This window comes from Hypomesus transpacificus, chromosome 1 (genome assembly GCF_021917145.1).
Source record: "Hypomesus transpacificus isolate Combined female chromosome 1, fHypTra1, whole genome shotgun sequence".
Taxonomy (NCBI): Eukaryota; Metazoa; Chordata; class Actinopteri; order Osmeriformes; family Osmeridae; genus Hypomesus; species Hypomesus transpacificus.
The window spans coordinates 3,722,249-3,744,061 of record NC_061060.1 but is presented as its reverse complement, the minus strand read 5'-3'; the positions used below and the strand labels follow the sequence as shown (position 1 = coordinate 3,744,061).

At 49.1% G+C, this 21,813-nt stretch overlaps 4 protein-coding genes and 1 long non-coding RNA gene across 6 annotated transcripts; 3 read left to right on the top strand and 2 right to left on the bottom strand.

Annotated features, from left to right (window-relative positions):
* Positions 1-702: 702 nt before the first annotated feature.
* On the top strand, positions 703-6,518 carry LOC124470476 (soluble guanylate cyclase 88E-like). Its single transcript, XM_047024389.1, has 18 exons — positions 703-851; positions 1,047-1,187; positions 1,376-1,515; positions 1,987-2,121; positions 2,265-2,388; positions 2,510-2,629; positions 2,744-2,828; positions 2,967-3,053; positions 3,136-3,253; positions 3,376-3,505; positions 3,758-3,904; positions 4,097-4,243; positions 4,388-4,544; positions 4,633-4,742; positions 4,871-4,960; positions 5,462-5,608; positions 5,984-6,121; positions 6,360-6,518. The coding sequence occupies exons 1-18, from the start codon at positions 732-734 to the stop codon at positions 6,516-6,518; spliced, it is 2,295 nt and encodes a 764-aa protein (XP_046880345.1). The 5' UTR covers positions 703-731.
* A 3,121-nt stretch (positions 6,519-9,639) lies between these two features.
* On the top strand, positions 9,640-10,059 carry LOC124470467 (profilin-3-like). The gene has a single exon (XM_047024378.1). It carries the CDS (start codon positions 9,640-9,642, stop codon positions 10,057-10,059), a length of 420 nt encoding a protein of 139 aa, XP_046880334.1.
* A 465-nt stretch (positions 10,060-10,524) lies between these two features.
* LOC124470708 (ADP-ribosylation factor-like protein 3) lies at positions 10,525-16,707 on the bottom strand. The gene is given in 8 exon segments (XM_047024754.1): positions 10,525-10,834; positions 11,348-11,533; positions 11,691-11,741; positions 11,895-12,011; positions 12,776-12,853; positions 12,855-12,920; positions 16,259-16,477; positions 16,666-16,707. Coding segments are annotated over 7 exon segments (564 nt in total). The 5' UTR covers positions 16,277-16,477; positions 16,666-16,707; the 3' UTR covers positions 10,525-10,786.
* A 416-nt stretch (positions 16,708-17,123) lies between these two features.
* LOC124470576 lies at positions 17,124-19,845 on the bottom strand. 2 transcript variants are annotated; one of them, XM_047024551.1, is made up of 7 exons: positions 19,735-19,834; positions 19,453-19,557; positions 19,131-19,190; positions 19,016-19,042; positions 18,505-18,759; positions 17,916-18,014; positions 17,124-17,754 (listed from the first exon to the last, which is right to left on the bottom strand). In XM_047024551.1, the coding sequence occupies exons 2-7, from the start codon at positions 19,532-19,534 to the stop codon at positions 17,699-17,701; spliced, it is 579 nt and encodes a 192-aa protein (XP_046880507.1). In that variant the 5' UTR covers positions 19,535-19,557; positions 19,735-19,834; the 3' UTR covers positions 17,124-17,698. The 2 variants fall into 2 exon arrangements, with proteins under 2 accessions (XP_046880507.1, XP_046880578.1); XM_047024622.1 differs by having other exon boundaries at positions 17,125-17,754; positions 19,453-19,537; positions 19,735-19,845.
* A 489-nt stretch (positions 19,846-20,334) lies between these two features.
* On the top strand, positions 20,335-21,057 carry LOC124471525. The gene is made up of 3 exons (XR_006956549.1): positions 20,335-20,540; positions 20,640-20,740; positions 20,925-21,057. It is a non-coding gene; the product is annotated as an uncharacterized LOC124471525 (long non-coding RNA).
* Positions 21,058-21,813: the final 756 nt, after the last annotated feature.

Here is a 21,813-nt window from a genome sequence, read left to right as displayed (position 1 = left end):
GATGCTTGGGCTAGATAGTACGATTCACCAGCACAGCGAGTACAACCGTGTCAAGCCATCACAGAAGGAGCCCAGGTTGTAGTTTGTGATCACCACCCCCCTCCGGAACCCAGAACGTCCTTGACTGGTGTCAGCTGTGTGTGAAGCTGAGGACCCCTGAGCAGACAGATCGACTCGCTGCTGCAGGTGACAGGTGACAGCGGGACAATGGAGTCTGGGATGAGGAGGTGACAGGAGTCCCGGGGGAGGAGGCTGGCCGGGCGGGGACATCCAACACAGGAGCCCTGGTTTATAAGTGCCTGACTGGGAGATCTGCAGATGAAACGTCTGACTGGCTGGAGGTTCACCACACACCTCTCAAACCAAGGTATTTAGGTCAGAGGAGACTTCATCTCTCCAATTAGACTTGTTGTTTGGTATGAGAAGGGAACTTTACTGCACAGCTTCATCACAAGACAGGATTTAAGGTGGTGAAGAAACCCATTTCAGAAACGAAAACGTTTGTCTCTATCCAAACGAATTAGCGATTATCTTCCACAACTCATCCATCCATCGATTCCACGTTGCAGGGAGCACCGTGTCTGACACCCTGCGTCTGTGGGCTGTTGTGTTGCAGGCACCAGGGAGGGCTGAGAACCACCGCGTCGCTGCGTCTGCAGGCTGGGCTCAGGCCGTGTTTGAGCCGTGTTCGAGCCCTGGTGAGTTGAGTCGGGCCGTCTGGGACACGAGGCATGTACGGGCTGCTGTGCGAGAGTCTGCACGACTTCATCAAGGAGTCGTACGGAGACGATGTTTGGAAGCTGGTCCGAGAGAGGGCCGACGTCCGCCTGCACTCCTTCGTCACCCACCAGGTATTGTGGCTCTGATGCTGCCGGGGCCAGAGTTAGGAGGAGGGTGGGATTCAGGTACTGCCTGGTCCAATCTGGCAGTACAAGAATATAATTCATTTGCTTACATTTCTCTGTTGATTTGCGTGTTTGTGTGTGTTTTATGTGAGTCTTGATGTCTTTGTGTGCGTGTTCGTGTGTGTTTATGTGTGTGTGTAGGTGTACAGTGAGAGTGTGATCCCCCGTATTGCCAAGGCAGCCAGCGGGGTGACAGGGACGCCCTATAACGAGCTGATGAACTCCTGGGGCGTCTACTTCCTGGGGTTCGTAGGGAAGTACGGCTACGACAGGATCCTCAAGGTACTGTGGTGCTGTCACTGGTCTGATGAACCAAGTACAAATGGAAACCTCAGAACACACACAGCTGACAACACAACAGTAGTGGCAGTACTTTCATCATTTTTTGTTCAGATTTGTTGTTTTGTTTGAACATACCTGGAGAGATTTAGCAGCAGGTTTGGTGTTTGGCTTGTTCCCCGTGGTTGTAGGTGTTAGGTCGTCACGTGCGTGACTTTGTGAATGGCCTGGACAACCTGCATGAGTACCTGCGCTTCAGCTACCCCAAGGTCCAGCCACCAACCTTCTTCTGCCAAGAGGAGTCTGCTACCGGAGTCACCCTTCACTACAGGTCAGAGAGAGAGAGACAGAGAGAGAGAGAGACAGAGAGAGAGACACAGAGAGAGAGAGAGAGAGAGAGAGAGAGAGAGAGAGAGAGAGAGAGAGAGAGAGGAGAGAGAGAGAGAGAGAGAGAGAGAGAGAGAGAGAGAGAGAGAGAGAGAGAGAGAGAGAGAGGGAGAGGGAGAGGGAGAGGGAGAGGGAGAGGGAGAGGGAGAGGGAGAAACAGAGAGAGAGAGAGAGAGAGAGAGTGAGAGAGACACAGAGAGAGAGAAAGAGAAGAGAGAGAGAGAGAGAGAGAGAGAGAGAGAGAGAGAGGAGGGGTGGGGGGCGCAAAGAGAGAGGTGACAGGTAGGTGGATGAACACATTCGATGAGAAAGCGAGAGAGAGGGAGAGAGACATAAAAGGCTTTAGATACAGAAAGTACGGCATTAGAGACAGGAAGTGCGGCATCAGAGACAGGAAGTGCTCCCCTGTGTGTAGGAGCAAGAGGAAGGGCTACCTGCACTACGCCATGGGGCAGCTGAGGCAGATGGGGAAGCAGTTCTACGACACGGACATCCATGTGGAGGTGCTGTCCGAGCAGCTGGTCGGAGACTACTCTCACGTCACTATGAGGTACCTATGGTAACCTGCGCCACCAGGTTCAGCTGGCTGTCATGCTGTGTGATGCGGGTTGTGTAGTGGAACAAGTGGAGTAACTGTGGGATCGTTAAGATCCTGACGTTTTTTGATCCTGAGTGTTTCCCTCTTCTGTGCAGGCTGAACTTTGACAACTCTGCCTATCGCTACATCATGAAGGAGGATGAGGAGGAGCAGGAGATTCTACCAATCACAAGCGACTTCTTCTTCGAAGTTTTCCCCTTCAACATTGTCTTCAGACAGGTGTGTGTCGCTCATCACCTCGGCTCCTTCAGCGTAGATGATCGTGTGACGGCAGGTGTCGAGTCATGATTGGCTGCCAGTCTTTCTCCCAGTCACTGTGGTTCCCTCCTGTGACAACCAGGACATGGTGGTCCATAACGTGGGTTCTGGCCTGGCCACTGTGTTCCCTGACCTGGATGGGAAGAAGATTAACGATGCCTTCCTGCTGGCGCGACCTCTGGTGGAGTTCACCTGGAACAATGTGAGACTGTCTGTCTGGAGGGGAGGGGGAGGATGGATAAATGGATAGGTGCATGGCAAAGGAATCTTTGACGGTTGGCTCCATGAATGAATGAACGACTCTGTGTTGTCCCAGATCATCTCCCATCCCAACAACCTGTTTGAGATCATGTCCAAGGAGCCTGTGAAGAGAGAGAGGAACCTCCACAACCGAGTCCAGAGTAAGAGAACCCTTATTATAGTCCGCAGTAGAGAACCCGTATCAGGAACCAGAGTAAGGGGTCTTCTGGATCAGATGAAGGGAAGGCCGAGCAACACCACGGTTACTGAGGGTGACACTCCTCCTTGTTGTGTCTCAGATTCCGACTACGAGACCGCCAACCGCACAGCCGATGTGGATGTGGAGCTCATGGCCTTCCAGTCCATCATTGGAGACGACTACAAAGGTCACGACCCCTCAGAATCATCACACAGACACACACACACACAAAATGGTACTCAGACACGGTCCTTTCTTTTGATTGGCAGATGGTAACAGTGCCAACGCCATGGAGAGCTGGGGAGACGGCAGTCGATGTCTGAAACTGAAGGGACAGATGAGATACATGCCTGAGTGGGAGTCCATCATCTTCCTGGGCACCCCTGTGTGAGGAACACACACACACACACATAACGGCATGGTGGGATTCATCTCTGCCTTGTGTTTTACCAGAAACAAACTGATATGATCTGCTGTAATCCTGTGTGTGTGTGTGTGTGTGTGTGCAGCATGGAGAGTTTGAGTGCTATGTTTAAGACAGGCCTCTACATCAACGACCTGAGCATGCATGACTCCAGCAGAGACCTGGTGCTGGCTGGAACACAACAGTCTGAGGAGCTGAAGAGAGCCCTCATACAGGTGCTGCGTGTGTGTGTGTGTGTGTGAGAGAGAGAGAGAAAGAGAGAGAGAGAGAGAGAGAGGGAGAGGGAGGGAGAGAGAGGGGAGAGAGAGAGAGAGAGAGAGAGAGAGAGAGAGAGAGAGGGAGAGAGAGGGAGGGAGAGAGAGAGAGAGGGTATGTGTGTACTCCTCCCCTGCGTTCTCAACCAGGAAGTCAAAATAATCACCTCGCCACTCACCCCAGCTCTGTGCCGCCCCCTTGTGACGGTGCAGGAGCAGAAGAAGTCCAGTAAGCTGGAGGAGAGCATGAAGATGCTGGACTACGAGATGAAGAAGACCGACGACCTTCTCTACAGGATGATCCCTAAACCCGTAGCCAAGAGACTGAGGAAGGGAGAGCCCGCCGTCAACACCTGTGAGGTGAGGAGGACCCTGAGCGTGTGTGTGTGTGTGTGTGACTGTGACTGCCACAAGTGGTCACCTTTTCCCAACTGTCTATAGGTGCAACTTCATAGTTGTGTATTAGAATGTGCAGCAGTGTGGTGCAGATCAGTCTGCCCTGACGTCTCATGTTCTTCTCTGATGCTGCCCCCCCCCCCCTCCTCTCTCCAGGTGTTTCCAGATGTCACCATCTTGTTCAGTGATGTCGTAGGCTTCACTCGTATCTGCAGCCACATCACCCCCATGCAGGTGGTGTCCATGCTCAACACCATGTACACACTCTTCGACACGCTCAGTGAAAAGCACAGGGTCTTCAAGGTGTGTCCCCGTGTATCCGTGTGTGTGTGTGTGTGAGTGTGTGAGCATTTGTGTGCCCTTGCGTGTGTTAGACCCAAGCATGTGTGTGTGAGCAGAGCCAGTTTGACCCCCCCCCCCCTCACCCCCCTCACCCCCCTCACCCAGGTGGAGACGATTGGTGATGCCTACATGGTGGTAGCTGGCGCTCCAGAGAAGACCAAGTACCACGCTCACAACATCTGTGACATGGCCCTTGACATGGTCCGCTCCATAGACCACCTCAAAGACCCCTCCAACGGCAACAACATACAGATACGCGTGGGTGAGCGTGTGCGTCTGGGTCAGTGGGTGTGTGTGTGAGTGAGTGAGTGTGTGTGTGTGTGATCTATTGATCCGAGGCTGTGTTTCAGGGATCCACTCTGGAATGGTGGTGGCTGGCGTCGTCGGGCACAAGATGCCACGTTACGGTCTCCATGGCGACACGGTCCACACGGCTTCCGCCATGGAAAGCAACGGCAAGGTAGACATCCGGAATAGATCCACTTGATCGATGAGAGAAAGGATAAAGGTAGAAGGCAGCAAGTGAAACCGAAAACCCAGAAAGAGACACAAACTGAGAGAGCTGTGACCTTCTCGTGCCCTCTGCAGGAAATGCACATCCAGCTGAGCAGTGCAACCTATGAGCACCTGAAGGGAAGTCACTTCATCTTCGAGAGGCGGGGCACCATCACCATTAAGGTCAGGGGGCCCAGCTGTTGCTCTGGCAACTGTGCCATCCTTGTGTCCATGATGACCGCAAATGTAAACATGAAATATTGGTAGAGGTCACTCGTAAGACAGGACAATCTGGGGAGCAGGTCTGTAACAGAATTGCAAATGCAAATGTGTGTAGCTGTCCAAACAAAGACATCTATCACTGACAGATACATGTCTATAAACGTCTCCACACAAGCACATATACCATTTACAGATACATAGATATTAACCTCTCCACACAAATCTATATTTCACTCACAGATATATATGTATACGTCACACTATCCAAGCCTTCAGCTATACCAGCAAAACATTGGTGTGACCAGTGTTGTTGTTGACTGACTACAAAGGAAGACTAACATTAAGCATGCCTCTCTGCACATCCTCACTGCTGGGAATTCAATGTGTGTATGTGTGCATGTAGGTGTACACGTGAATGTGTGTGTAGGTGTGTGCGTAACGAAACGTCAATCTAATTCCCAGGGGAATGTGGAGATTGAGACGTACTGGCTGAAGGGGAAGAGAGACAAGGATGGGAATGCGCAGGCTGCTTGCCCCCAGTTTGAGACCCAGACCATCAGCAAGGCCACCATCTCAGCCCCGGACACGGCAGGAGAACAGGAGGGACTGGTGAGGCTGCCCTGCACGCTGACAGTGCACTGTACACATACACTGCACACTGAGAGTAGGCACTGTATACTGTACAAATACACTGCACACTGAGAGTGCACTGTATACTGCACACATACACTGCACACTGAGAGTGCACTGTATACTGTACACATACACTGCACACTGACAGCATACTGTATACTGTACACATACACTGCACACTGAGAGTGCACTGTATACTGCACACATACACTGCACGCTGACAGTATACAGTACACTGTACACATACACTGCACACTGAGAGTAGGCACTGTACAAGAATACTGCATATTGAGTAAATACACTGTATACTGACGGCTAAGTTGGATGAAGCCCTCCTCTCCTCTGGTGAAGGTGTTTCCTCTGGTTGCCCTGAAAGACGAGCACGACGCCAAGTCCCTCCAGGCTCACAGGATGAAGATGGAAGTCTCTGGCCATTCCCTGGAGGACTCCCTGGATGAGGAGCAGGTGGAGAACCTGCCAGGCAGCAAGGTAGACTGGGGTTAAGGTTCAGCAAGACAACTGGAATCGGGCATTTCCTTCCCTAATAGTTGTTGGGAACAGGTGGAATGGGAGTCTGGATGGAACACCAACGTTTTATATGTCCTTCACACCTCTCTCCTGTCTCACCCCCACCTGTTTCTCTCCCCTCTCTCCCCCTTCCCCACCTCTCTCCTGTCTCTCCCCCACCTGTTTCTTTCTCCTCTCTCCCCCTCTCTCCCTCCTCCAGTCTCACTATAAAAGTGCCCTCCAGGACAATGGGCTCCAAGATCCTCACATTGACCTGGAGTCTCCGGAGTTCGACGTGAGAGATTCCATCATGGCGTCTCCTGATGGCTCCTGTGATTCGCACAGCTCAGAGAAGAGCACCATGTGTTCCGTGTCATGAGGGAGTACATCCATACGTCCATATCCAACACATAGAATGTTATCTGAACCCCACCGATGATGATAATGATCATTATTACTACGTTGTCTGTAATGCTAAGCTAAGGATGACGTTCATCACTGTGTTGTCTATAATGCTAAGCTAAGGATACTGATTGTTATCACTGCTTTGTCTATAATGCTAAGCTAATGATAATCGTATTGTTTTAAAGTTGTTTACAATTGTCTGGAATGCTAGGATAATGATAAGTATATTACTATAGTGCTTGAATAATTGAGTTTGTTGTATGTATATAGATTCACATCTCTGGCCTGGAATGCGATGCACTTTTATGCCTCTTTCTGTGGTAGAGATGGAGTTCATATTTGATTTTAGTCAATTTAGTTGTGAATCACAGAAGTGCTGCTGTTTCTGACCTCCTGTCCTGGCACAGTTCCTTAGCCTCTCCCCTAGCCTCCCCCAGCCTCTCCCCTACCCTCCCCTCTCCTCCCAGTCTCCCCTCTCCTCCCAGCCTCCCCTCTCCTCCTAGCCTCCCCTCTCCTCCCAGTCTCCCCTCTCCTCCCAGCCTCCCCTCTCCTCCCAGTCTCCCCTCCCAGCCTCCCCTCTCCTCCCAGTCTTCCCTCTCCTCCCAGTCTCCCCTCTCCCCCCAGCCTCTCCTCCCAGCCTCCCCTCTCCTCCCAGCCTCCCCTCTCCTCCCAGCCTCCACTCTCCTCCCAGCCTCCCCTATCCTCCCAGTCTCCCCTCTCCTCCCAGCCTCCCCTCTCCTCCCAGTCTCCCCTCTCCTCCCAGCCTCCCCTCTCCTCCCAGCCTCCCCTCTCCTCCCAGCCTCCCCTATCCTCCCAGCCTCCCCTCTCCTCCCAGCCTCCCCTCTCCTCCCAGTCTCCCCTCTCCTCCCAGCCTCCCCTCTCCTCCCAGCCTCCCCTCTCCTCCCAGCCTCCCCTATCCTCCCAGTCTCCCCCAGCCAACTGAGCATCATCCTTGGAATAAACTGAGCCGACACACGTTCCTTCATGGTCTTGTTCTTTTTGTTAGCACGAAAGCGTGACCATTCATGCAGAAATGCTAATGGCATGGCATGCCAGTGCAGGCACAAACCCACACACACGATGAGCTCAAAAACAAACAAGTCAAATCAGATGTGTTCAATATTTTTCTAATGTGTAAATGCTGTGCTTGTTAATATGAAGCTAACAGAACACGTTTACATAAGAGGCCTAAACAACCACTGACAGGACAGTGTGTTGTTTGTGCATGTCAACAATACATCATTTAAGTTTCCTCCTAATAATTTCCTTCTATCATTCTTGTAGCAGTAACAACAGCCCTACAATCTCAAACACACGGAGGTCAAAATATGTGCTTCAAAAAGCAGCTTTTCACACAGACGTCCCAGAACAGTTTTGGGCGGCGTAGTCAAGGTAACCCAAATAAAACTCAAAGAGCTCTGAGGCGACATGACAGACGAGACCTCGGCGAGCATGCACACGCGACACGGCTCCGCCTCCCGCGTCAGACAGCGTTGGCCACCGATTGGCCCTCTGAGGAACTGCACCCGTAGGTGGCGTCCTCGCGGTCGAGGCTGCTGCGGCGGGCGGAGCCCGGGTCCTTGGGGGAAGGTTCCAGACTGCAGCGGAAGCAGAACGCGTAGAAGAAGGCGACCAGCAGCAGGAAGCAGACCACGCAAAAGATGATGACGATGACGATGGTGTGCACCTGCAGGTGTTCCGTCTCCCAGGGGACGAGGGTAGGGGCGGGGCTGGAGGGCGGAGTCAGGGTGAGGTTGGAGATAAGTCTGAGGTCATAGGTCATGGAGATGGAACCCGGGGGACCGGTGGGGGTGGGCGTGGGGGGGAGAACGTGGGTCATTGCGGGGGGGTCGTACTGTGTTCCAGAACCCAGCAGAAAGACAGGCTGCAATACGGACAGGTTATTTTGACAAACAAGATTATCAGGTCAAGTTTTGTTGTTGAGGTTCTACAGAGAGCAATAGACAGAGAGACAGAAGATTAATTCACCAATACCGATCCACACTTAACCACAAACTAAACTCCAGTTACCCATCCACAACCTGTCCATCATAAAACAACAGGCAGTAGAGATTGGGATTGAAAAAAACCTGCTTTACACAAAAGTTCATTAAGCAGATTCACCCACCTCTCAGCTGTGCAACTCAACTTTCACTAATGAAGAGATGATAAATCAAAGGCACCCAATGTCACTGTGTGACACAAAGGCACCAATCAATGTCACTGTGTGTGTTCTTAATCCCAGTTTTCCTCTGTGTTCTCATGCAGGCACAGTTCCCTCTACTCTGGCAGGAGATGAAGCAGCACGAAGGAAGGGAAAAGAAAAAGAAGATGAGGTTTGGAGGGAGGGAGAGAGAGAGAGAGAGAGAGAGAGAGAGAGAGAGGGAGGGAGGGAGGGAGGGAGGGAGGGAGGGAGGGAGGGAGGGGGAGGGTAAATCAAAGAGGCGAAGGAAGAGCCTCTGTCTACCAGTGGATTGTTACCATGACAACCCTGTCTGGGGGGGGGAGGATAGCCAGCACGTGTGTGACATCATCACCAGGTCATCAAAACAGGAGAGAAAAACACGAGGCTGTATGTCATGATCATTACCTTTTATTTATCATCTGTAAGAAGGTCATTTTGATTGGTAATCTTTACCAATCAAATCCAATCATTGGCATGAGAGAGACAGATGGGTAGCTACTTACCTAGTACACACGGAGCACTGGGATTGTGTACAAAGGAGAGTTCAGAATGCAAACGACACCACTGCCATCTGCTGGCAAACTACTGTTTAATACCTCATGACCTCATAGAGACCAATTATGACTTCATGCAGAGATTACTCATAATCAGTTTAGCAACCAACTCAATAGAGTTGCTATGGAAATCCCTACAGGTGTTCTGACAATTTGTAAATGCTTCTTTCCATTGTAACTGAGCACCCCTGTCGAATACCACGATCAGTTTTGTAGATCTACCTTGCCAACACAACCATCCTTCAGTTCACAAAGGTGTTGACAGTGGCTGTTGGTGGAGGAGCTTGGAGAGATCTAAACCCAGCCTGGCAGTTCCAGCTGACCTGACCATCTGGATCAGAGCTGAAGACGACAACATGGGAGACTGGAGGGACTACATCGCCGTCATCTTGACGGACAATCGTGTGGAGGATGTCGCCATTGTGGGCCTCCACGACAACCGGGCGGTATGGGCCTCCAAGCCTGGGGGTTTCCTGGCGGCCATTTGCCCAGAGGAGGTGGAGACGTTGGTGGGGAGGGACAGAGGGAGTATCCTGCTGACAGGGGTGACGGTTGGGGGGCGCAGGGCCGCGGTGGTCAGAGATCACATGATAGGCCCAGAGGATGAGCTCAGATTCATGGACCTCAGAACCAAAGGCAGCGAGGGATTGGCCCTCACGGTTGTCCAGACGACCAAGACGTTGGTGTTTGTGCTGGGAAAGCGAGGGGTGCATGCTGGGACTGTCAACAAGAAGGGGTGGGACATGGCCACATATCTTCGAAGGAAGGGGGTTTGAAACATCGTCTCACAATAAACACTCTGGAAGGCAACAATACTGTGGTGTGTGTGTGTGTGTGTGTGTGTGTGTGTGTGTGTGTGTGTGTGTGTGGCGGGGGGCATCAAATCAAACAGACACCAAAGCAGATGTGACTAAATGCTTTTTTAATGTCAAAAAAACTGAAACACACCAAACATTTGAACAGTCATCCTTCAACACTTTAAAATACATCCTTCAAGCACTGTTTAGGCTGGTTCACAGGAGAGACTGGGGGCAGCTTCTATGATGCAGCGACACCAGGACTCACTGCTCTAATCACAAGGGACTCCACATATAGGGCAGAGTCATGAAGAACAGAGGACATCAACTAGTCAATTGATTAAAGCAAATTAATTCTAAGTCATCTAGAGAGGATTTCATTTGATAATATTCAGACATTATATATATATGTATATATATATATTTAAAAAAAAAATGGTTATTCAGATTATGGTCTGATTTTCCTCTGTTGCCAGTGCAGCGTTTCATGTTGTGAGGGTTGACTCCAGCTACTGAGAGATGTTCTCTGAGTCCCTCACACACTCTGTCTCACACACAACTACACTCACTCTGTCACACACACACACACACACGCACACACACACACACACACACACACTGCAGTAATAAAACATGACCAGACAGTGTAAAAATAAAGGAGTCTTTGTCTCTCTCCCAGCAGAGGAAGGTGTGAAGGTCTGGTCACTCACTTCTTCTTATTTACAATGTTGTTGCAGATCCAGTTCATGCCATCCTGTGGATACACAGACTGGTCAGTAGGGAAGACCCAACAGGCAAGACCTGCCCCTGGTGATCCAGGATGGAAACTGTACTGGGCTAGACCTGACTGTACTAGTCTATAGACCTGGCAGTGCTGGACTAAACTCTACTGTGGGGCTAAGGTATGTGAGCTGTTCTGGGCTAGACCTGACTGTACTAGTCTATAGACCTGACTGTGCTGGACTAAACTCTACTGTGGGGCTAAGGTATGTGAGCTGTTCTGGGCTAGACCTGACTGTACTAGTCTATAGACCTGGCAGTGCTGGACTAAACTCTACTGTGGGGCTAAGGTATGTGAGCTGTACTGGGCTAGACCTGACTGTACTAGTCTATAGACCTGACAGTGCTGGGGCTAGAACCAACTGTACCTACCAGACCTGACTGTGCTGGACTAAACTCTACTGTGAGGCTAAGGTGTGTGAGCTGTTCTGGGCAAGACTGACAGCAGTGTTGTACTCGTGGTTCTAACACGTGTTTGTGTCCTGACCTGGACGCCCTCCCCGGAGACTGCGGAGCAGGCCTGGATCTGCCACTGCCGGTCCCGGTAGGTGTGGAGGTTGAGCCCCTCGGCAATCTCACTAGCTGGGGAGGCGGTGGCCAGATCCTGCTTGTTGGCAAAGATCAGGACTGGAACTCCCTTCAGGTTCTCCTCCTCAATCAGCTCTGACAGCTCCTACACACACACATACACACGCACACACACACACACACAAACACACACAATGCATGCAGACAAGCAGACAGACACCACCAAGGTAGAGCGCGGTCAGTTTTGATTGGTCAAGCCATCAGCGATACTGATGCAGCTGAGATCATGTCCATATCCTCACCAATCCCGTCTCCTCAAACCTCTTCTTATCAGCGCTGTCTATGACGTAGATCTGGAAGAACACAAACACACGGCTGGTGAACATCTACATCATCCCCAAGCAACCAGGTTCCTGGTAAAAGCTGAACCTAACCCTAACCCACCAGCAGAGCCGTGGATACTAAGGTGGCTGACTCCCGATGGGTCTACACTATGACTATCTCACCAGTAGGTCTGTGTTGTCCAGGTATTTCTTCCAGAAGGGTCTGATTTTCCTCTGACCTCCAATATCCCACACATTCAACTTCATGCCATTGGACGCCACACTCTTAATGTTGAAGCCCTTAGGACACAAACACACACACAGTATATATATACACACACATATATGCAGTAAATGTACACACACATTTCTCTCTATGAGCTCCAGGCAACATACTACCTCTCCCTGACACCAGAGGGCGATGTTAGCTCAGGTGAATGAGATCAGTGCTGTGCTGTCCTGACTACAGAGTGAACTTGAGATCAAGCTTTTTCAGGAGAACAGACGTATCAGGTTAAACAGAGGTAGGTTGTGTAATAACATTATCCTGCAGACTGTCCTCCTCCTTTCTCCCAACCCACTGCTTCCTGAGATCATCGAAGGATAAAGAGCAACAGAGAGCAGCAGAGAGAGAGAGAGAAAGAGAGAGAGAGAGAGAGAGAGAGAAAGAGGGGAGAGAGAGAGAGAGAGGGGAGAGGAGAGAGAGAGAGAGAGAGAGAGAGAGAGAGAGAGAGAGGGGAGAGAGAGAGAGGAGAGAGAGAGAGAGGGGAGAGAGAGAGAGAGAGAGAGAGAGAGGAGAGAGAGAGAGAGGAGAGAGAGAGAGAGAGAGAGAGAGAGAGAGAGAGAGAGAGAGAGAGAGAGAGAGAGAGAAGAGAGAGAGAGAGGAGAGAGAGGAGAGAGGGAGAGAGAGGAGAGAGAGAGAGAGGAGAGAGAGAGAGAGAGAGAGAGAGGGGAGAGAGGAGAGAGGAGAGAGAGAGAATGAGAGAGAGAGAGAGAGAGAGAGAGAGAGAGAGAGAGAGAGAGAGAGGGGGAGAGAGAGAGATTTTCGCCAGGTTGCGTCTCACCTGGGTGGGTGTGATGGTGTTGACGTCCTCTGATGCCAGACTCTTCAGCAGGGTGGTCTTGCCAGCGTTGTCCAGCCCCCAGCAGTACTATCCTCAGCTCCTGCTCTGTGGTGCCCTTAAGCTTCTGGATCACTGAGAGCAAGCCCTGCAATACAGCATGACCATCACACTGTGAACAAGCCCTGCAACACAGCTAACCATCACACTGTGAACAAGCCCTGCAACACAGCTAACCATCACACTGTGAACAAGCCCTGCAACACAGCATGACCATCACACTGTGAACAAGCCCTGCAACACAGCTAACCATCACACTGTGAACAAGCCCTGCAACACAGCTAACCATCACACTGTGAACAAGCCCTGCAACACAACTAACCATCACACTGTGAACAAGCCCTGCAACACAGCTAACCATCACACTGTGAACAAGCCCTGCAACACAGCAAACCATCACACTGTGAACAAGCCCTGCAACACAGCCTAACCATCACACTGTGAACAAGCCCTGCAACACAGCAAACCATCACACTGTGAACAAGCCCTGCAACACAGCTAACCATCACACTGTGAACAAGCCCTGCAACACAGTTAACCATCACACTGTGAACAAGCCCTGCAACACAGCAAACCATCACACTGTGAACAAGCCCTGCAACACAGCTAACCATCACACTGTGAACAAGCCCTGCAACACAGTTAACCATCACACTGTGAACAAGCCCTGCAACACAGCAAACCATCACGCTGTGAACAAGCCCTGCAACACAGCTAACCATCACACTCTGAACAAGCACACTCAGTGCAAGCATAGTGATATGCAGATGTTCTGTATACACAAAGCTTGTGTCTCAGTGAGGTTAAGAGGTCGCTCCGCAGGCCCCTGGAAGGACACATATAGATCTAGGAATTAACTCTGTGCAATCACTGGGAAGCGAGGGAAGCAGATAATAGTCTCCAAACTCAGTTATGACCGCATCACCTGTGGGCCGTTTCCCATTCGTGGAATGTGTACTGTTTAAGGGCATGTTTTGGTGGTTACTATATCTGTGCTGTCCAGCTCGTGTATAAAATGGTCATCTGAGAGACATGCTTTTCACTCATGCCAACCACTCTGCCTGACGTGGTGACCTGATCCAAGCAGCTCGATCTAATAAACGAAGTGAACTCTTTTTCATTTGGGTGTCTTCCTTGACCTATCTTCTGACAGTAGAAGTCATCTAACACATTCGTCTCACTCTCACACACACTCACACACATCATGACATGTTGGAACACACTAACTCTGGACAAGTGTGGTCACACACACTCGGGACAGACATGGTCCTCATAGGAACACCAGTCATGCACAACTCAGTCCTCTACAATGTCTGTTTAGCTTTAGACCTGCTCTCTGTTAACAACAATGACAGACCAAGAGCATCTGTCATAAATGAACAGCTTTGATATCTATGAATACTAAACTTTTTTGTAATATTGTTGTCAAGACCCTCCCCTCCCAATCCTAAGGTCATAACCCTCACCCTCCCAACCCTCCTCACCTCCCCTCCCTCCCAACCCTCCCTCACCCTCACCTCCCGCCCTCAACCTTCACCCTCCTCCTAACCCCCCTATCTCTATCTAGCCTCTCATCTTGCTCAGAAACTTCGTTAGCACGTTAGCACATTAGCACGCATGTCTTCATCATCTTGACAGCATAATTACCAAATATTCCCAGGAGTGTGAACATGTTGCAATGAACAACATCCAATAGGCATAAGCTAAAATCCACAAAAGTAGTCATTTTATTTACAGATACTTGTGCTGTCCTGGTAGATATAACCAGTCAGACTTCACTAAGGTTCAGGGTAACTTAAACACGTGCCTACTGCCATGCCAGTGTAGTAATTGTATGTCATATGGCATCAGATGGCTGAGCGGTGAGGGAATCGGGCTATAATTCAGAGGGATGCCGGTTCGATTCCTGGCCGTGCGAAATGACGTTGTGTCCTTGGGCAAGACACTTCACCCTACTTGCCTCGGGGGAATGTCCCTGTACTTACTGTAAGTCGCTCTGGATAAGAGCGTCTGCTAAATGATTAAATGTAAATGTAATTGTCATATAACACTGAGTAAGAACTTACTTAATGACAAAAAATGGGCAGCACTGGCATAAAAACCCAGGATTCCTCCTGTGTCACAGCCCAGAATGGGGAAATGGTCTGCTCACCACATCATTTGCATCATGCCTCGGACAACAGAGGAAGTAGGAAGTTCATATATTATATATGATCATATATTCATATATATAACAGGCACTTTTTTCCATAACACAGAATGAAAGCCTCCTCTTTATTCCAGGAACATCCTAACATGAAGACAAACTAAAGTGACATGTGCAGTTAACTACTGAACTGTAGTGTATGTTCTGGTTGACACACCACAGACGTTCAGTTTCAGCTGGGAAGAGTTTCCTCTGTAATCCTAACCCTTGATGAACGCACCTGCTGAGAAATGAGGCCACAATGGCTTTCAACAGTTGACAGCAAGCAGACTCTCTCTATTGTGTCTCCACTTCTTCTCGCTCTCCCTCTCTTCGTCTCTCTCTCTCTCCCTAACTTTCTCCCTCTCTCTCCTTCTCCCTCTCTCTCTCCCTCTTTCTTTCTCTCTCTCTTTCTCTCTCTCTCCCTCTCTCGCTCTCTCTCCTTCTCCCTCTCCCTCACTTTCTCCCTCTCTCTCCTTCTCCCTCTCTCTCTCCCTCTTTCTCTCTCTCTTTCTCTCTCTCCCTCTCTCGCTCTCTCTCCTTCTCCCTCTCCCTCTCTCCGTCTCTCTCCCTCACTTTCTCCCTCTCTCTCCTTCTCCCTCTCTCTCTTTCTCTCTCTCTCTTTCTCTCTCTCTCCCTCTCTCGCTCTCTCTCTTTCTCCCTCTCCCTCTCTCCATCTCTCTCCCTCACTTTCTCCCTCTCTCTCCTTCTCCCTCTCTCTCTTTCTCTCTCTCTCCTTCTCCCTCTCTCTCTCTCTTTCTCTCTCCCTCTCTCGTTCTCTCTCCTTCTCCCTCTCTCTCTTCACCCACCTCCCTACTCTCCCCCTCTGTCTGTAAGACTTAAGCTGTCGCTTCATTTAGAAAAGCACTAGGGTTTATTTTGGCCTCATTCATGTAATGGCTTACTAATTAATGTGATTAGTCAAACGGAGGCTGGAACAGACAACCACATTTACTGACAAAGAATCCCCCCCCCCTGTCCCCCCCCCCCCCGCCCACACAAACACAGATCCAAAAAGCATAAACCAATCAATATTAACACTATGGGAGCTCCATTGACCAGACATAAAGGAAGCAGCTTTATCTAGACTTCAATTGTCAGCAGTTAGATTCAGATGGAGATCTGTCATTTCCACTAGCCAAGAGAGTCCTGTGGATGAATCAGAGAAAATTGAGCTTTTCAGCAACTGAACGGCCCGAGCAGAACAGCACGACCCCTCTCCCAGACAGAATGCCACCTACCTTCTGAGCTTCTCCCATGGCTGTGTGTGTCGTGTGGTGATGCTGGAGGCTGCAGCTACATTCTCTGGTAAACCCAGCCGGTACACTGACAGTCCAGGCCACCTGTACGTCAGGACAGACACCTGATGCCTTCTGCTGCTCTTCTTCCTCCCAGTACAAATCCACGGGGTGTCGGGAGTGTGTCGCTGTCCGAATGTTGTCTCCCTAGCTTTGATTTCTCTGTTCACCGTTGTGGGGTTAGGAAGGAGCAAGGGGAGAGGGGGAGAGGGGGATGGGACTAGGATTAGTAGGGCAGAATTAGCCCTCGTCTTCCATCCACGGCCACTCCTTCCCCCTCTCCTCCTCTCCCTCCCTCCCAGCCGCCCTCTCAGCCCCCCCCCCCTCCCAACTCTGAGTTGGAGCTTTACCTGGATTATCCCTCAGCCACCTGCTACGGAGGACACTGAAGAAACACCCATCACTCTACACACAATCCCAAATGTGTGAATGTGTTTATGTCAGGGTGGTTAGAGTTATCATATCTGTCAGGAGGGTTTGTTATGTTCTTGAGAATCAGTGTGTCTCTTTTAAATAGACCAATGTGTGTGGATTAAACAAATGTCCAGGTCAATTTCCTTTCTACCCTATGGGAGTGGCTAATCTGGTTGTTAAAAGCCTGTTGCCAGGTTACACAAGAGAACCACCATGGATTGGAAACAATATTGGACACCACACTAAGGCTGCCAGGAGAGATGACCATGACACAAAAACACACACACACACACACACACACATATATGCATGTACACAATCACCCCAAGTATCACATGCACACTGTTATTAAACATTCACAGACAGACAAACACAAGTAGATAATTGAATATTACTGTTTATTTCTGGAAAGCAAAACCAGGTATAGAAGAAACAGAAAACCCAGCCATTTTGGTCTAAGACAGGTCTAAGTTGTAAAGTCACAGTGGGTTAGAAGCTTTAAACAGAGGTGTTTACTTAAGTGACTAAATATCTAGTTAAGTTATCTGGTTTAGCTAATGAGTTAGCTTATTAGCTATGGGTCTTTAGGAGCAAAGCTAGCTATTATGCAAGTGGTCATCAAAGAGTGTCTACAGGATAGGTAATACATAACAGTAACTTTGTTACCAAGGGGTGTCTAATATCTCTTGAGCTGGGCATCTATAGCTTGTTCGCTAATGATGTTAACCCTTGTGTTATCTTCGGGTCATTGTGACCCTTCAGTCATTGTGACCAACCGTCGTGTTGCGACAACTTTACCTCATACAAAAATAAAGTGAAGCATTTTCTTTTAACCGTCGGGCTTGCTTTGAAAATGCTTTTTATTTTGTTTTTCTATTGGGTGAAGTTGTGACGATGGGTCGTTGTGAACCTTCGGGTCATTGTGAGGGTAGCTAGTTATGGGATGTGTTGCAGCTCGTTAGCTAGGGTCTAGCTGCCTCTGTTAAACTGCTGATTATTCCTCTCCCGATTCTCCTTGCTCCTAACTGCAAAGGAAGGAAAATGAAAAGGGTTAATGGGAGATTGAAATGTTGAGCAGTGACTGTTCTCAATTTTAACAGCTTCCTATTTGCAGTTTTAAAATCAGTTAACAAAGGATCACGTGGGTGAATTAAAACTCAAGAGACAACGAGAATGTATCTCTTACCATTTTCCCTCTTGAGGTAGAACTTCATGCCGACTCCCACAGCCAGAATAAACACCACAGCCAGCACAGCACACACCACCAATATCACCATACTGTTGTCTAGGGGACGGGAGAGACTTTAAATCAAATAGCAGGTCTTGACCATTTACTGTACAGTCGTGGCCATAAGTTTTGGCATTGACAAATGTGTTTTGCAAAGTTTGCTGGTTCAGTATTTGAGGAAAGTGTTTTAACATGTTTCTATTGAATACTGGAATACAATGAGGCAAATATTTTTTGTAAAGCTTTTTTGGGATGAAAATGTTCAATATAGGCTATGCAAATAGTTCCCTTTTTTACAGCAGTCAGTCTGCTCTTAAAATCCAATCAGAATGATAGAGTGATTTCACCTGGCTAAAACTAGTTCACACTTTCCCCTGTAATGATGATATGACTTACTTAAATTATGTTAGCAGTCATTTTATGCCAAGGCCCAGCAAGCTTTTCAATCAAAAAATATATTTCACTCCCAAATACTTTTGGCCACGGCAGGTACAGCGTCATCATTTGTAGGCAGAAGTTTTGGGTTGCAACCGGAAATTCTCACTACCTTTTACCACAACCGTTTTTGTCATGGATGTAAATGTTCCACAACAGCTGATGACAGAGCAGGAGTAGTTGGTGGTAAGGGGTGCCGGCAGACGTGTCAGGGTCAAGGTGTTATTGGTTTCGTCTGTCATTGTTATGTTGTTCTCCTGCCACTCATATTTCAGGCCAGTCAGGGGCAAGTTGTGTTCGCATTCCATCGTGATGTCGTCACCCTCCGTCACATCAAAACTGGGACTGGTAAGATTTACTTCACTTACTTAGGGGGGGGAGCAGGGAGGGGGGAGCAGGAGGGGGGGGGGGGGGGGGGGGCAGGGAGGGGGGGGGCAGGGGGGGAGTAGTGAGGGGGAGCAGGGAGGGGGAGCAGGGAGGGGGAGCAGGGAGGGGGAGCAGGAAGGGGGGGCAGGGGGGGAGCAGGGAGGAGAGCAGTTTTAAACACTTCTTGTAAAATATGACAACTTGTCTAAACCAAGCTATTGGCTTAAGGACCTGTCTGTTGGATCTTGGGGACTAACCTTTGGGACAAGTGGTGTTGCAGTGGCCTAAACAGAGACAGACATCGGGGGTAAGAATGAATACAACAAATAGAGGGGTGATGTGGTGGTCTGGAAGGCTAGAGCCCTGACTCACCTGCTGATGTGGAGGGTGAACTGGTGGTGGCAGCGCTGACGCACCACAGAGGGGTCGGATCTGGGGAGGGAGGGGACGGAGAGAGAGACAGAGAGACAGAGACAGAGACAGAGAGAGAGAGAGAGAGAGAGAGAGAGAGAGAGAGAGAGAGAGGGGGGGGGGGGAAAAAGACAGAAATCAAGGGGGAAAAGTGAGGCCCACAGAGTAAGATGGAGCTAGAGACACACAGAGTGATGTGTAATAGCTAGCTGCCTGACACCCCCCCTCACCCCCTACAGGCATATTTAGACAGTTGAATGGTGTGTCAGTAAAGGAGACCTACTAAGCAGCAGTGGACCCAGGCAAGAGCACAGCATCAGGACTCTCAGGATGACAGGAACCATCTTCTGGACACAAGCATCCATTCTCTACACATGGGTTTAACATCCTCCATTGTGACGATGTGACACAAATACACATTTACTCACTCAAGATACACCACACTCATGTTTTTCTCTCAGAATATCCAAAGTAATTACGTTAAGGCTTTGTAGAGAACAATCCCAATGGTTTTAACAGCTCTACTTTAGTTTTATCGTATAATACACAACAGTTCAGGTTTTACCTTCGAGGCTAGGTGACCGTGCTCCTCTCTCCTGGACCAATGGACGTCTCTGAACTAGACTCATCTTTGTCCCGAAAGCTGATTGAAACCCTGATATCCATGCAAATACCTCACAACACCCACACAAACAATTTTATACACACACACATATGCGCATCCAGCAATTGCACTGTTGACGTAAATGCAGCTGTTATCAGAGGCATTTGCCTGAGTAATAGGTCCCATGCAAAATGAATGACTGTGTGGGATCGAGGACTTTCTATGACAGTCTCTATCTGGAGTCAGTTCTTAAGATGTATGGAATTATAGTACAAGTTGAGTAAATGCATCACAAAACAGCAAAACTGTATTATTATTATTATTACATTAGTGTTTTTGGAACACCTTAGACACGGCCCTCACACATTCACTGCTGCTTCGCCAGTCGTAAATGATACTGTCATCTGTTTACCCAGTAACACTGTGCAGTCAAAGGCTGACACACTGTTGACCACAGTAGAATTGTCGAGTACAGTGCTGGATATCTTTGGCCTACACAACATTGGGCTGACTCACTAATTGGACCTGGATCAAGTTGTGGTCCACTTATTGCCACTAGAGCGTGCTATAGATCAGACAAAAAAAATGTAAAACGTGTGTTTCTCTATCGGTGACTGCACTTGATTCGGAGGGTGACGGTCGCGCATTAACCCAGTCAAAATAGATCTACGCAGTTAAGATGTAAACAAACTAACTACAGTCCTGAGGTTTTTTAGATCGCGTTTTAGCTTCAGCACGACAAAAGCGAGGAGGAAATGTCAACTAAAGTAAGTTTATGTAAATCAACTATTGTCCGAATAATACTATCATGATGACCTTGATGACCTCATCATGTAAACCAATTGCCTTATTGTCCTATACAAAAGTTACTTTAAAACCATCCTTACACCAAGAAGGGGGGGACCACGCCTGTCCACGAGCTGAATCAAAACACACCTGTTCCCAACTTCCCAATCAAGAGGCACAGGTGTGACTCGTTTAAGGTCGTACCATATCTCCACCGAACTTAGAATTGCCGCCAAAAACATTCGAACACATTCACGTTCAACACAAAGTTTTACCTTGTCGTGTTACTTATAAGGCCTAGTCATAGTTAATCTGTAAAACTGTTGACGTAAAATATCTGACAAAAGACGGTTATTGTTGCCCAGTTTCAACCAGTCTAGGATGGTGGCTTTCCGCGGGTTGTGCAGAAGCTTGTCCCGGTTAGCCAAAAGCAGCGCGCACCACTACAGATATGGGAAAGATCAGAAGCCTACCAACCCTGCTTTAACGGTCACTCAGCACAAGGTATGTGCTTTGGAATATTTTTAAGAACAATATCGATCTATGAAGTGTAACACCAATGTTGGGAAAGTCTGTAATCTACGCATTAGGCCCATAGCAGTATGGGTGGAAACAGTATGGTTAAATCTGACCCTATATGCTTGTGCTCTTTGCACTCTGTGCGCCTGTAGCTACGTGTTAGGCCGTGTCACCGGCATGATCAGTACATTTCTCAAGAGTGATGTGATCACAGGAACCACACTTCCCTTTTTGTGGTCTGTTGCCATGGCAAGAGTCCCTTCGAGAGAGGAAGTGACAGGAAGTTGTGCATAGTGCAGTGTCTGTGCTGGGCGTAGCTCTTCAGTGCGTGTAAGGGGGAGCATCACTGCAGACCCAGACAGACTGCCATGGCCAATAAGATGAACACTCTGGGTGTTCCAGCAGCTCATATGGTGAGTCGTCTTCATCACTCTCCATGGAGTGTGTGTGTGTGTGGTGGTACAGACAGTGCCAGGCCTTAACTTTAATCCCCTGACATGTCAAGGAGCTCCACAGGTCAAAGTTAAGGGAAGGCAAGATGTTTATGACAAAGATCAGCTTGTCTGGTCTGTTGCTATGCAACCGGAGGGTTGTTGGTGCCATGAAAAACTCTGACCCATGTGTGTAGGCATGGAGCTAGTGGACTTGTGCGTCTGTGTTGCTGGGTGTCAAATGAGGTTGAGTTTTGACAAACTGTTTTGGTGTTTGTGTCTACCTGATGACTCATGTTACATG

Bases quoted from the DNA above. Each gene is read 5' to 3' on its own strand.
- LOC124470476 (XM_047024389.1), top strand. From the start codon at position 732: ATGTACGGGCTGCTGTGCGAGAGTCTGCACGACTTCATCAAGGAGTCG. The intron at 852-1,046 runs GTATTGTGGCTC...GTGTGTGTGTAG, and splicing joins ACTCCTTCGTCACCCACCAG to GTGTACAGTGAGAGTGTGAT. The intron at 2,829-2,966 runs GTAAGAGAACCC...GTTGTGTCTCAG, and splicing joins CCTCCACAACCGAGTCCAGA to ATTCCGACTACGAGACCGCC.
- LOC124470467 (XM_047024378.1), top strand. From the start codon at position 9,640: ATGGGAGACTGGAGGGACTACATCGCCGTCATCTTGACGGACAATCGT.
- LOC124470576 (XM_047024622.1), bottom strand. From the start codon at position 19,534: ATGGATGCTTGTGTCCAGAAGATGGTTCCTGTCATCCTGAGAGTCCTG. The intron at 18,760-19,015 runs GTTAGTCCCCAA...CCCCCCCCTAAG, and splicing joins CAACACCACTTGTCCCAAAG to TAAGTGAAGTAAATCTTACC. The intron at 18,015-18,504 runs GTAGTGAGAATT...CCCGTCCCCTAG, and splicing joins AAAAACGGTTGTGGTAAAAG to ACAACAGTATGGTGATATTG.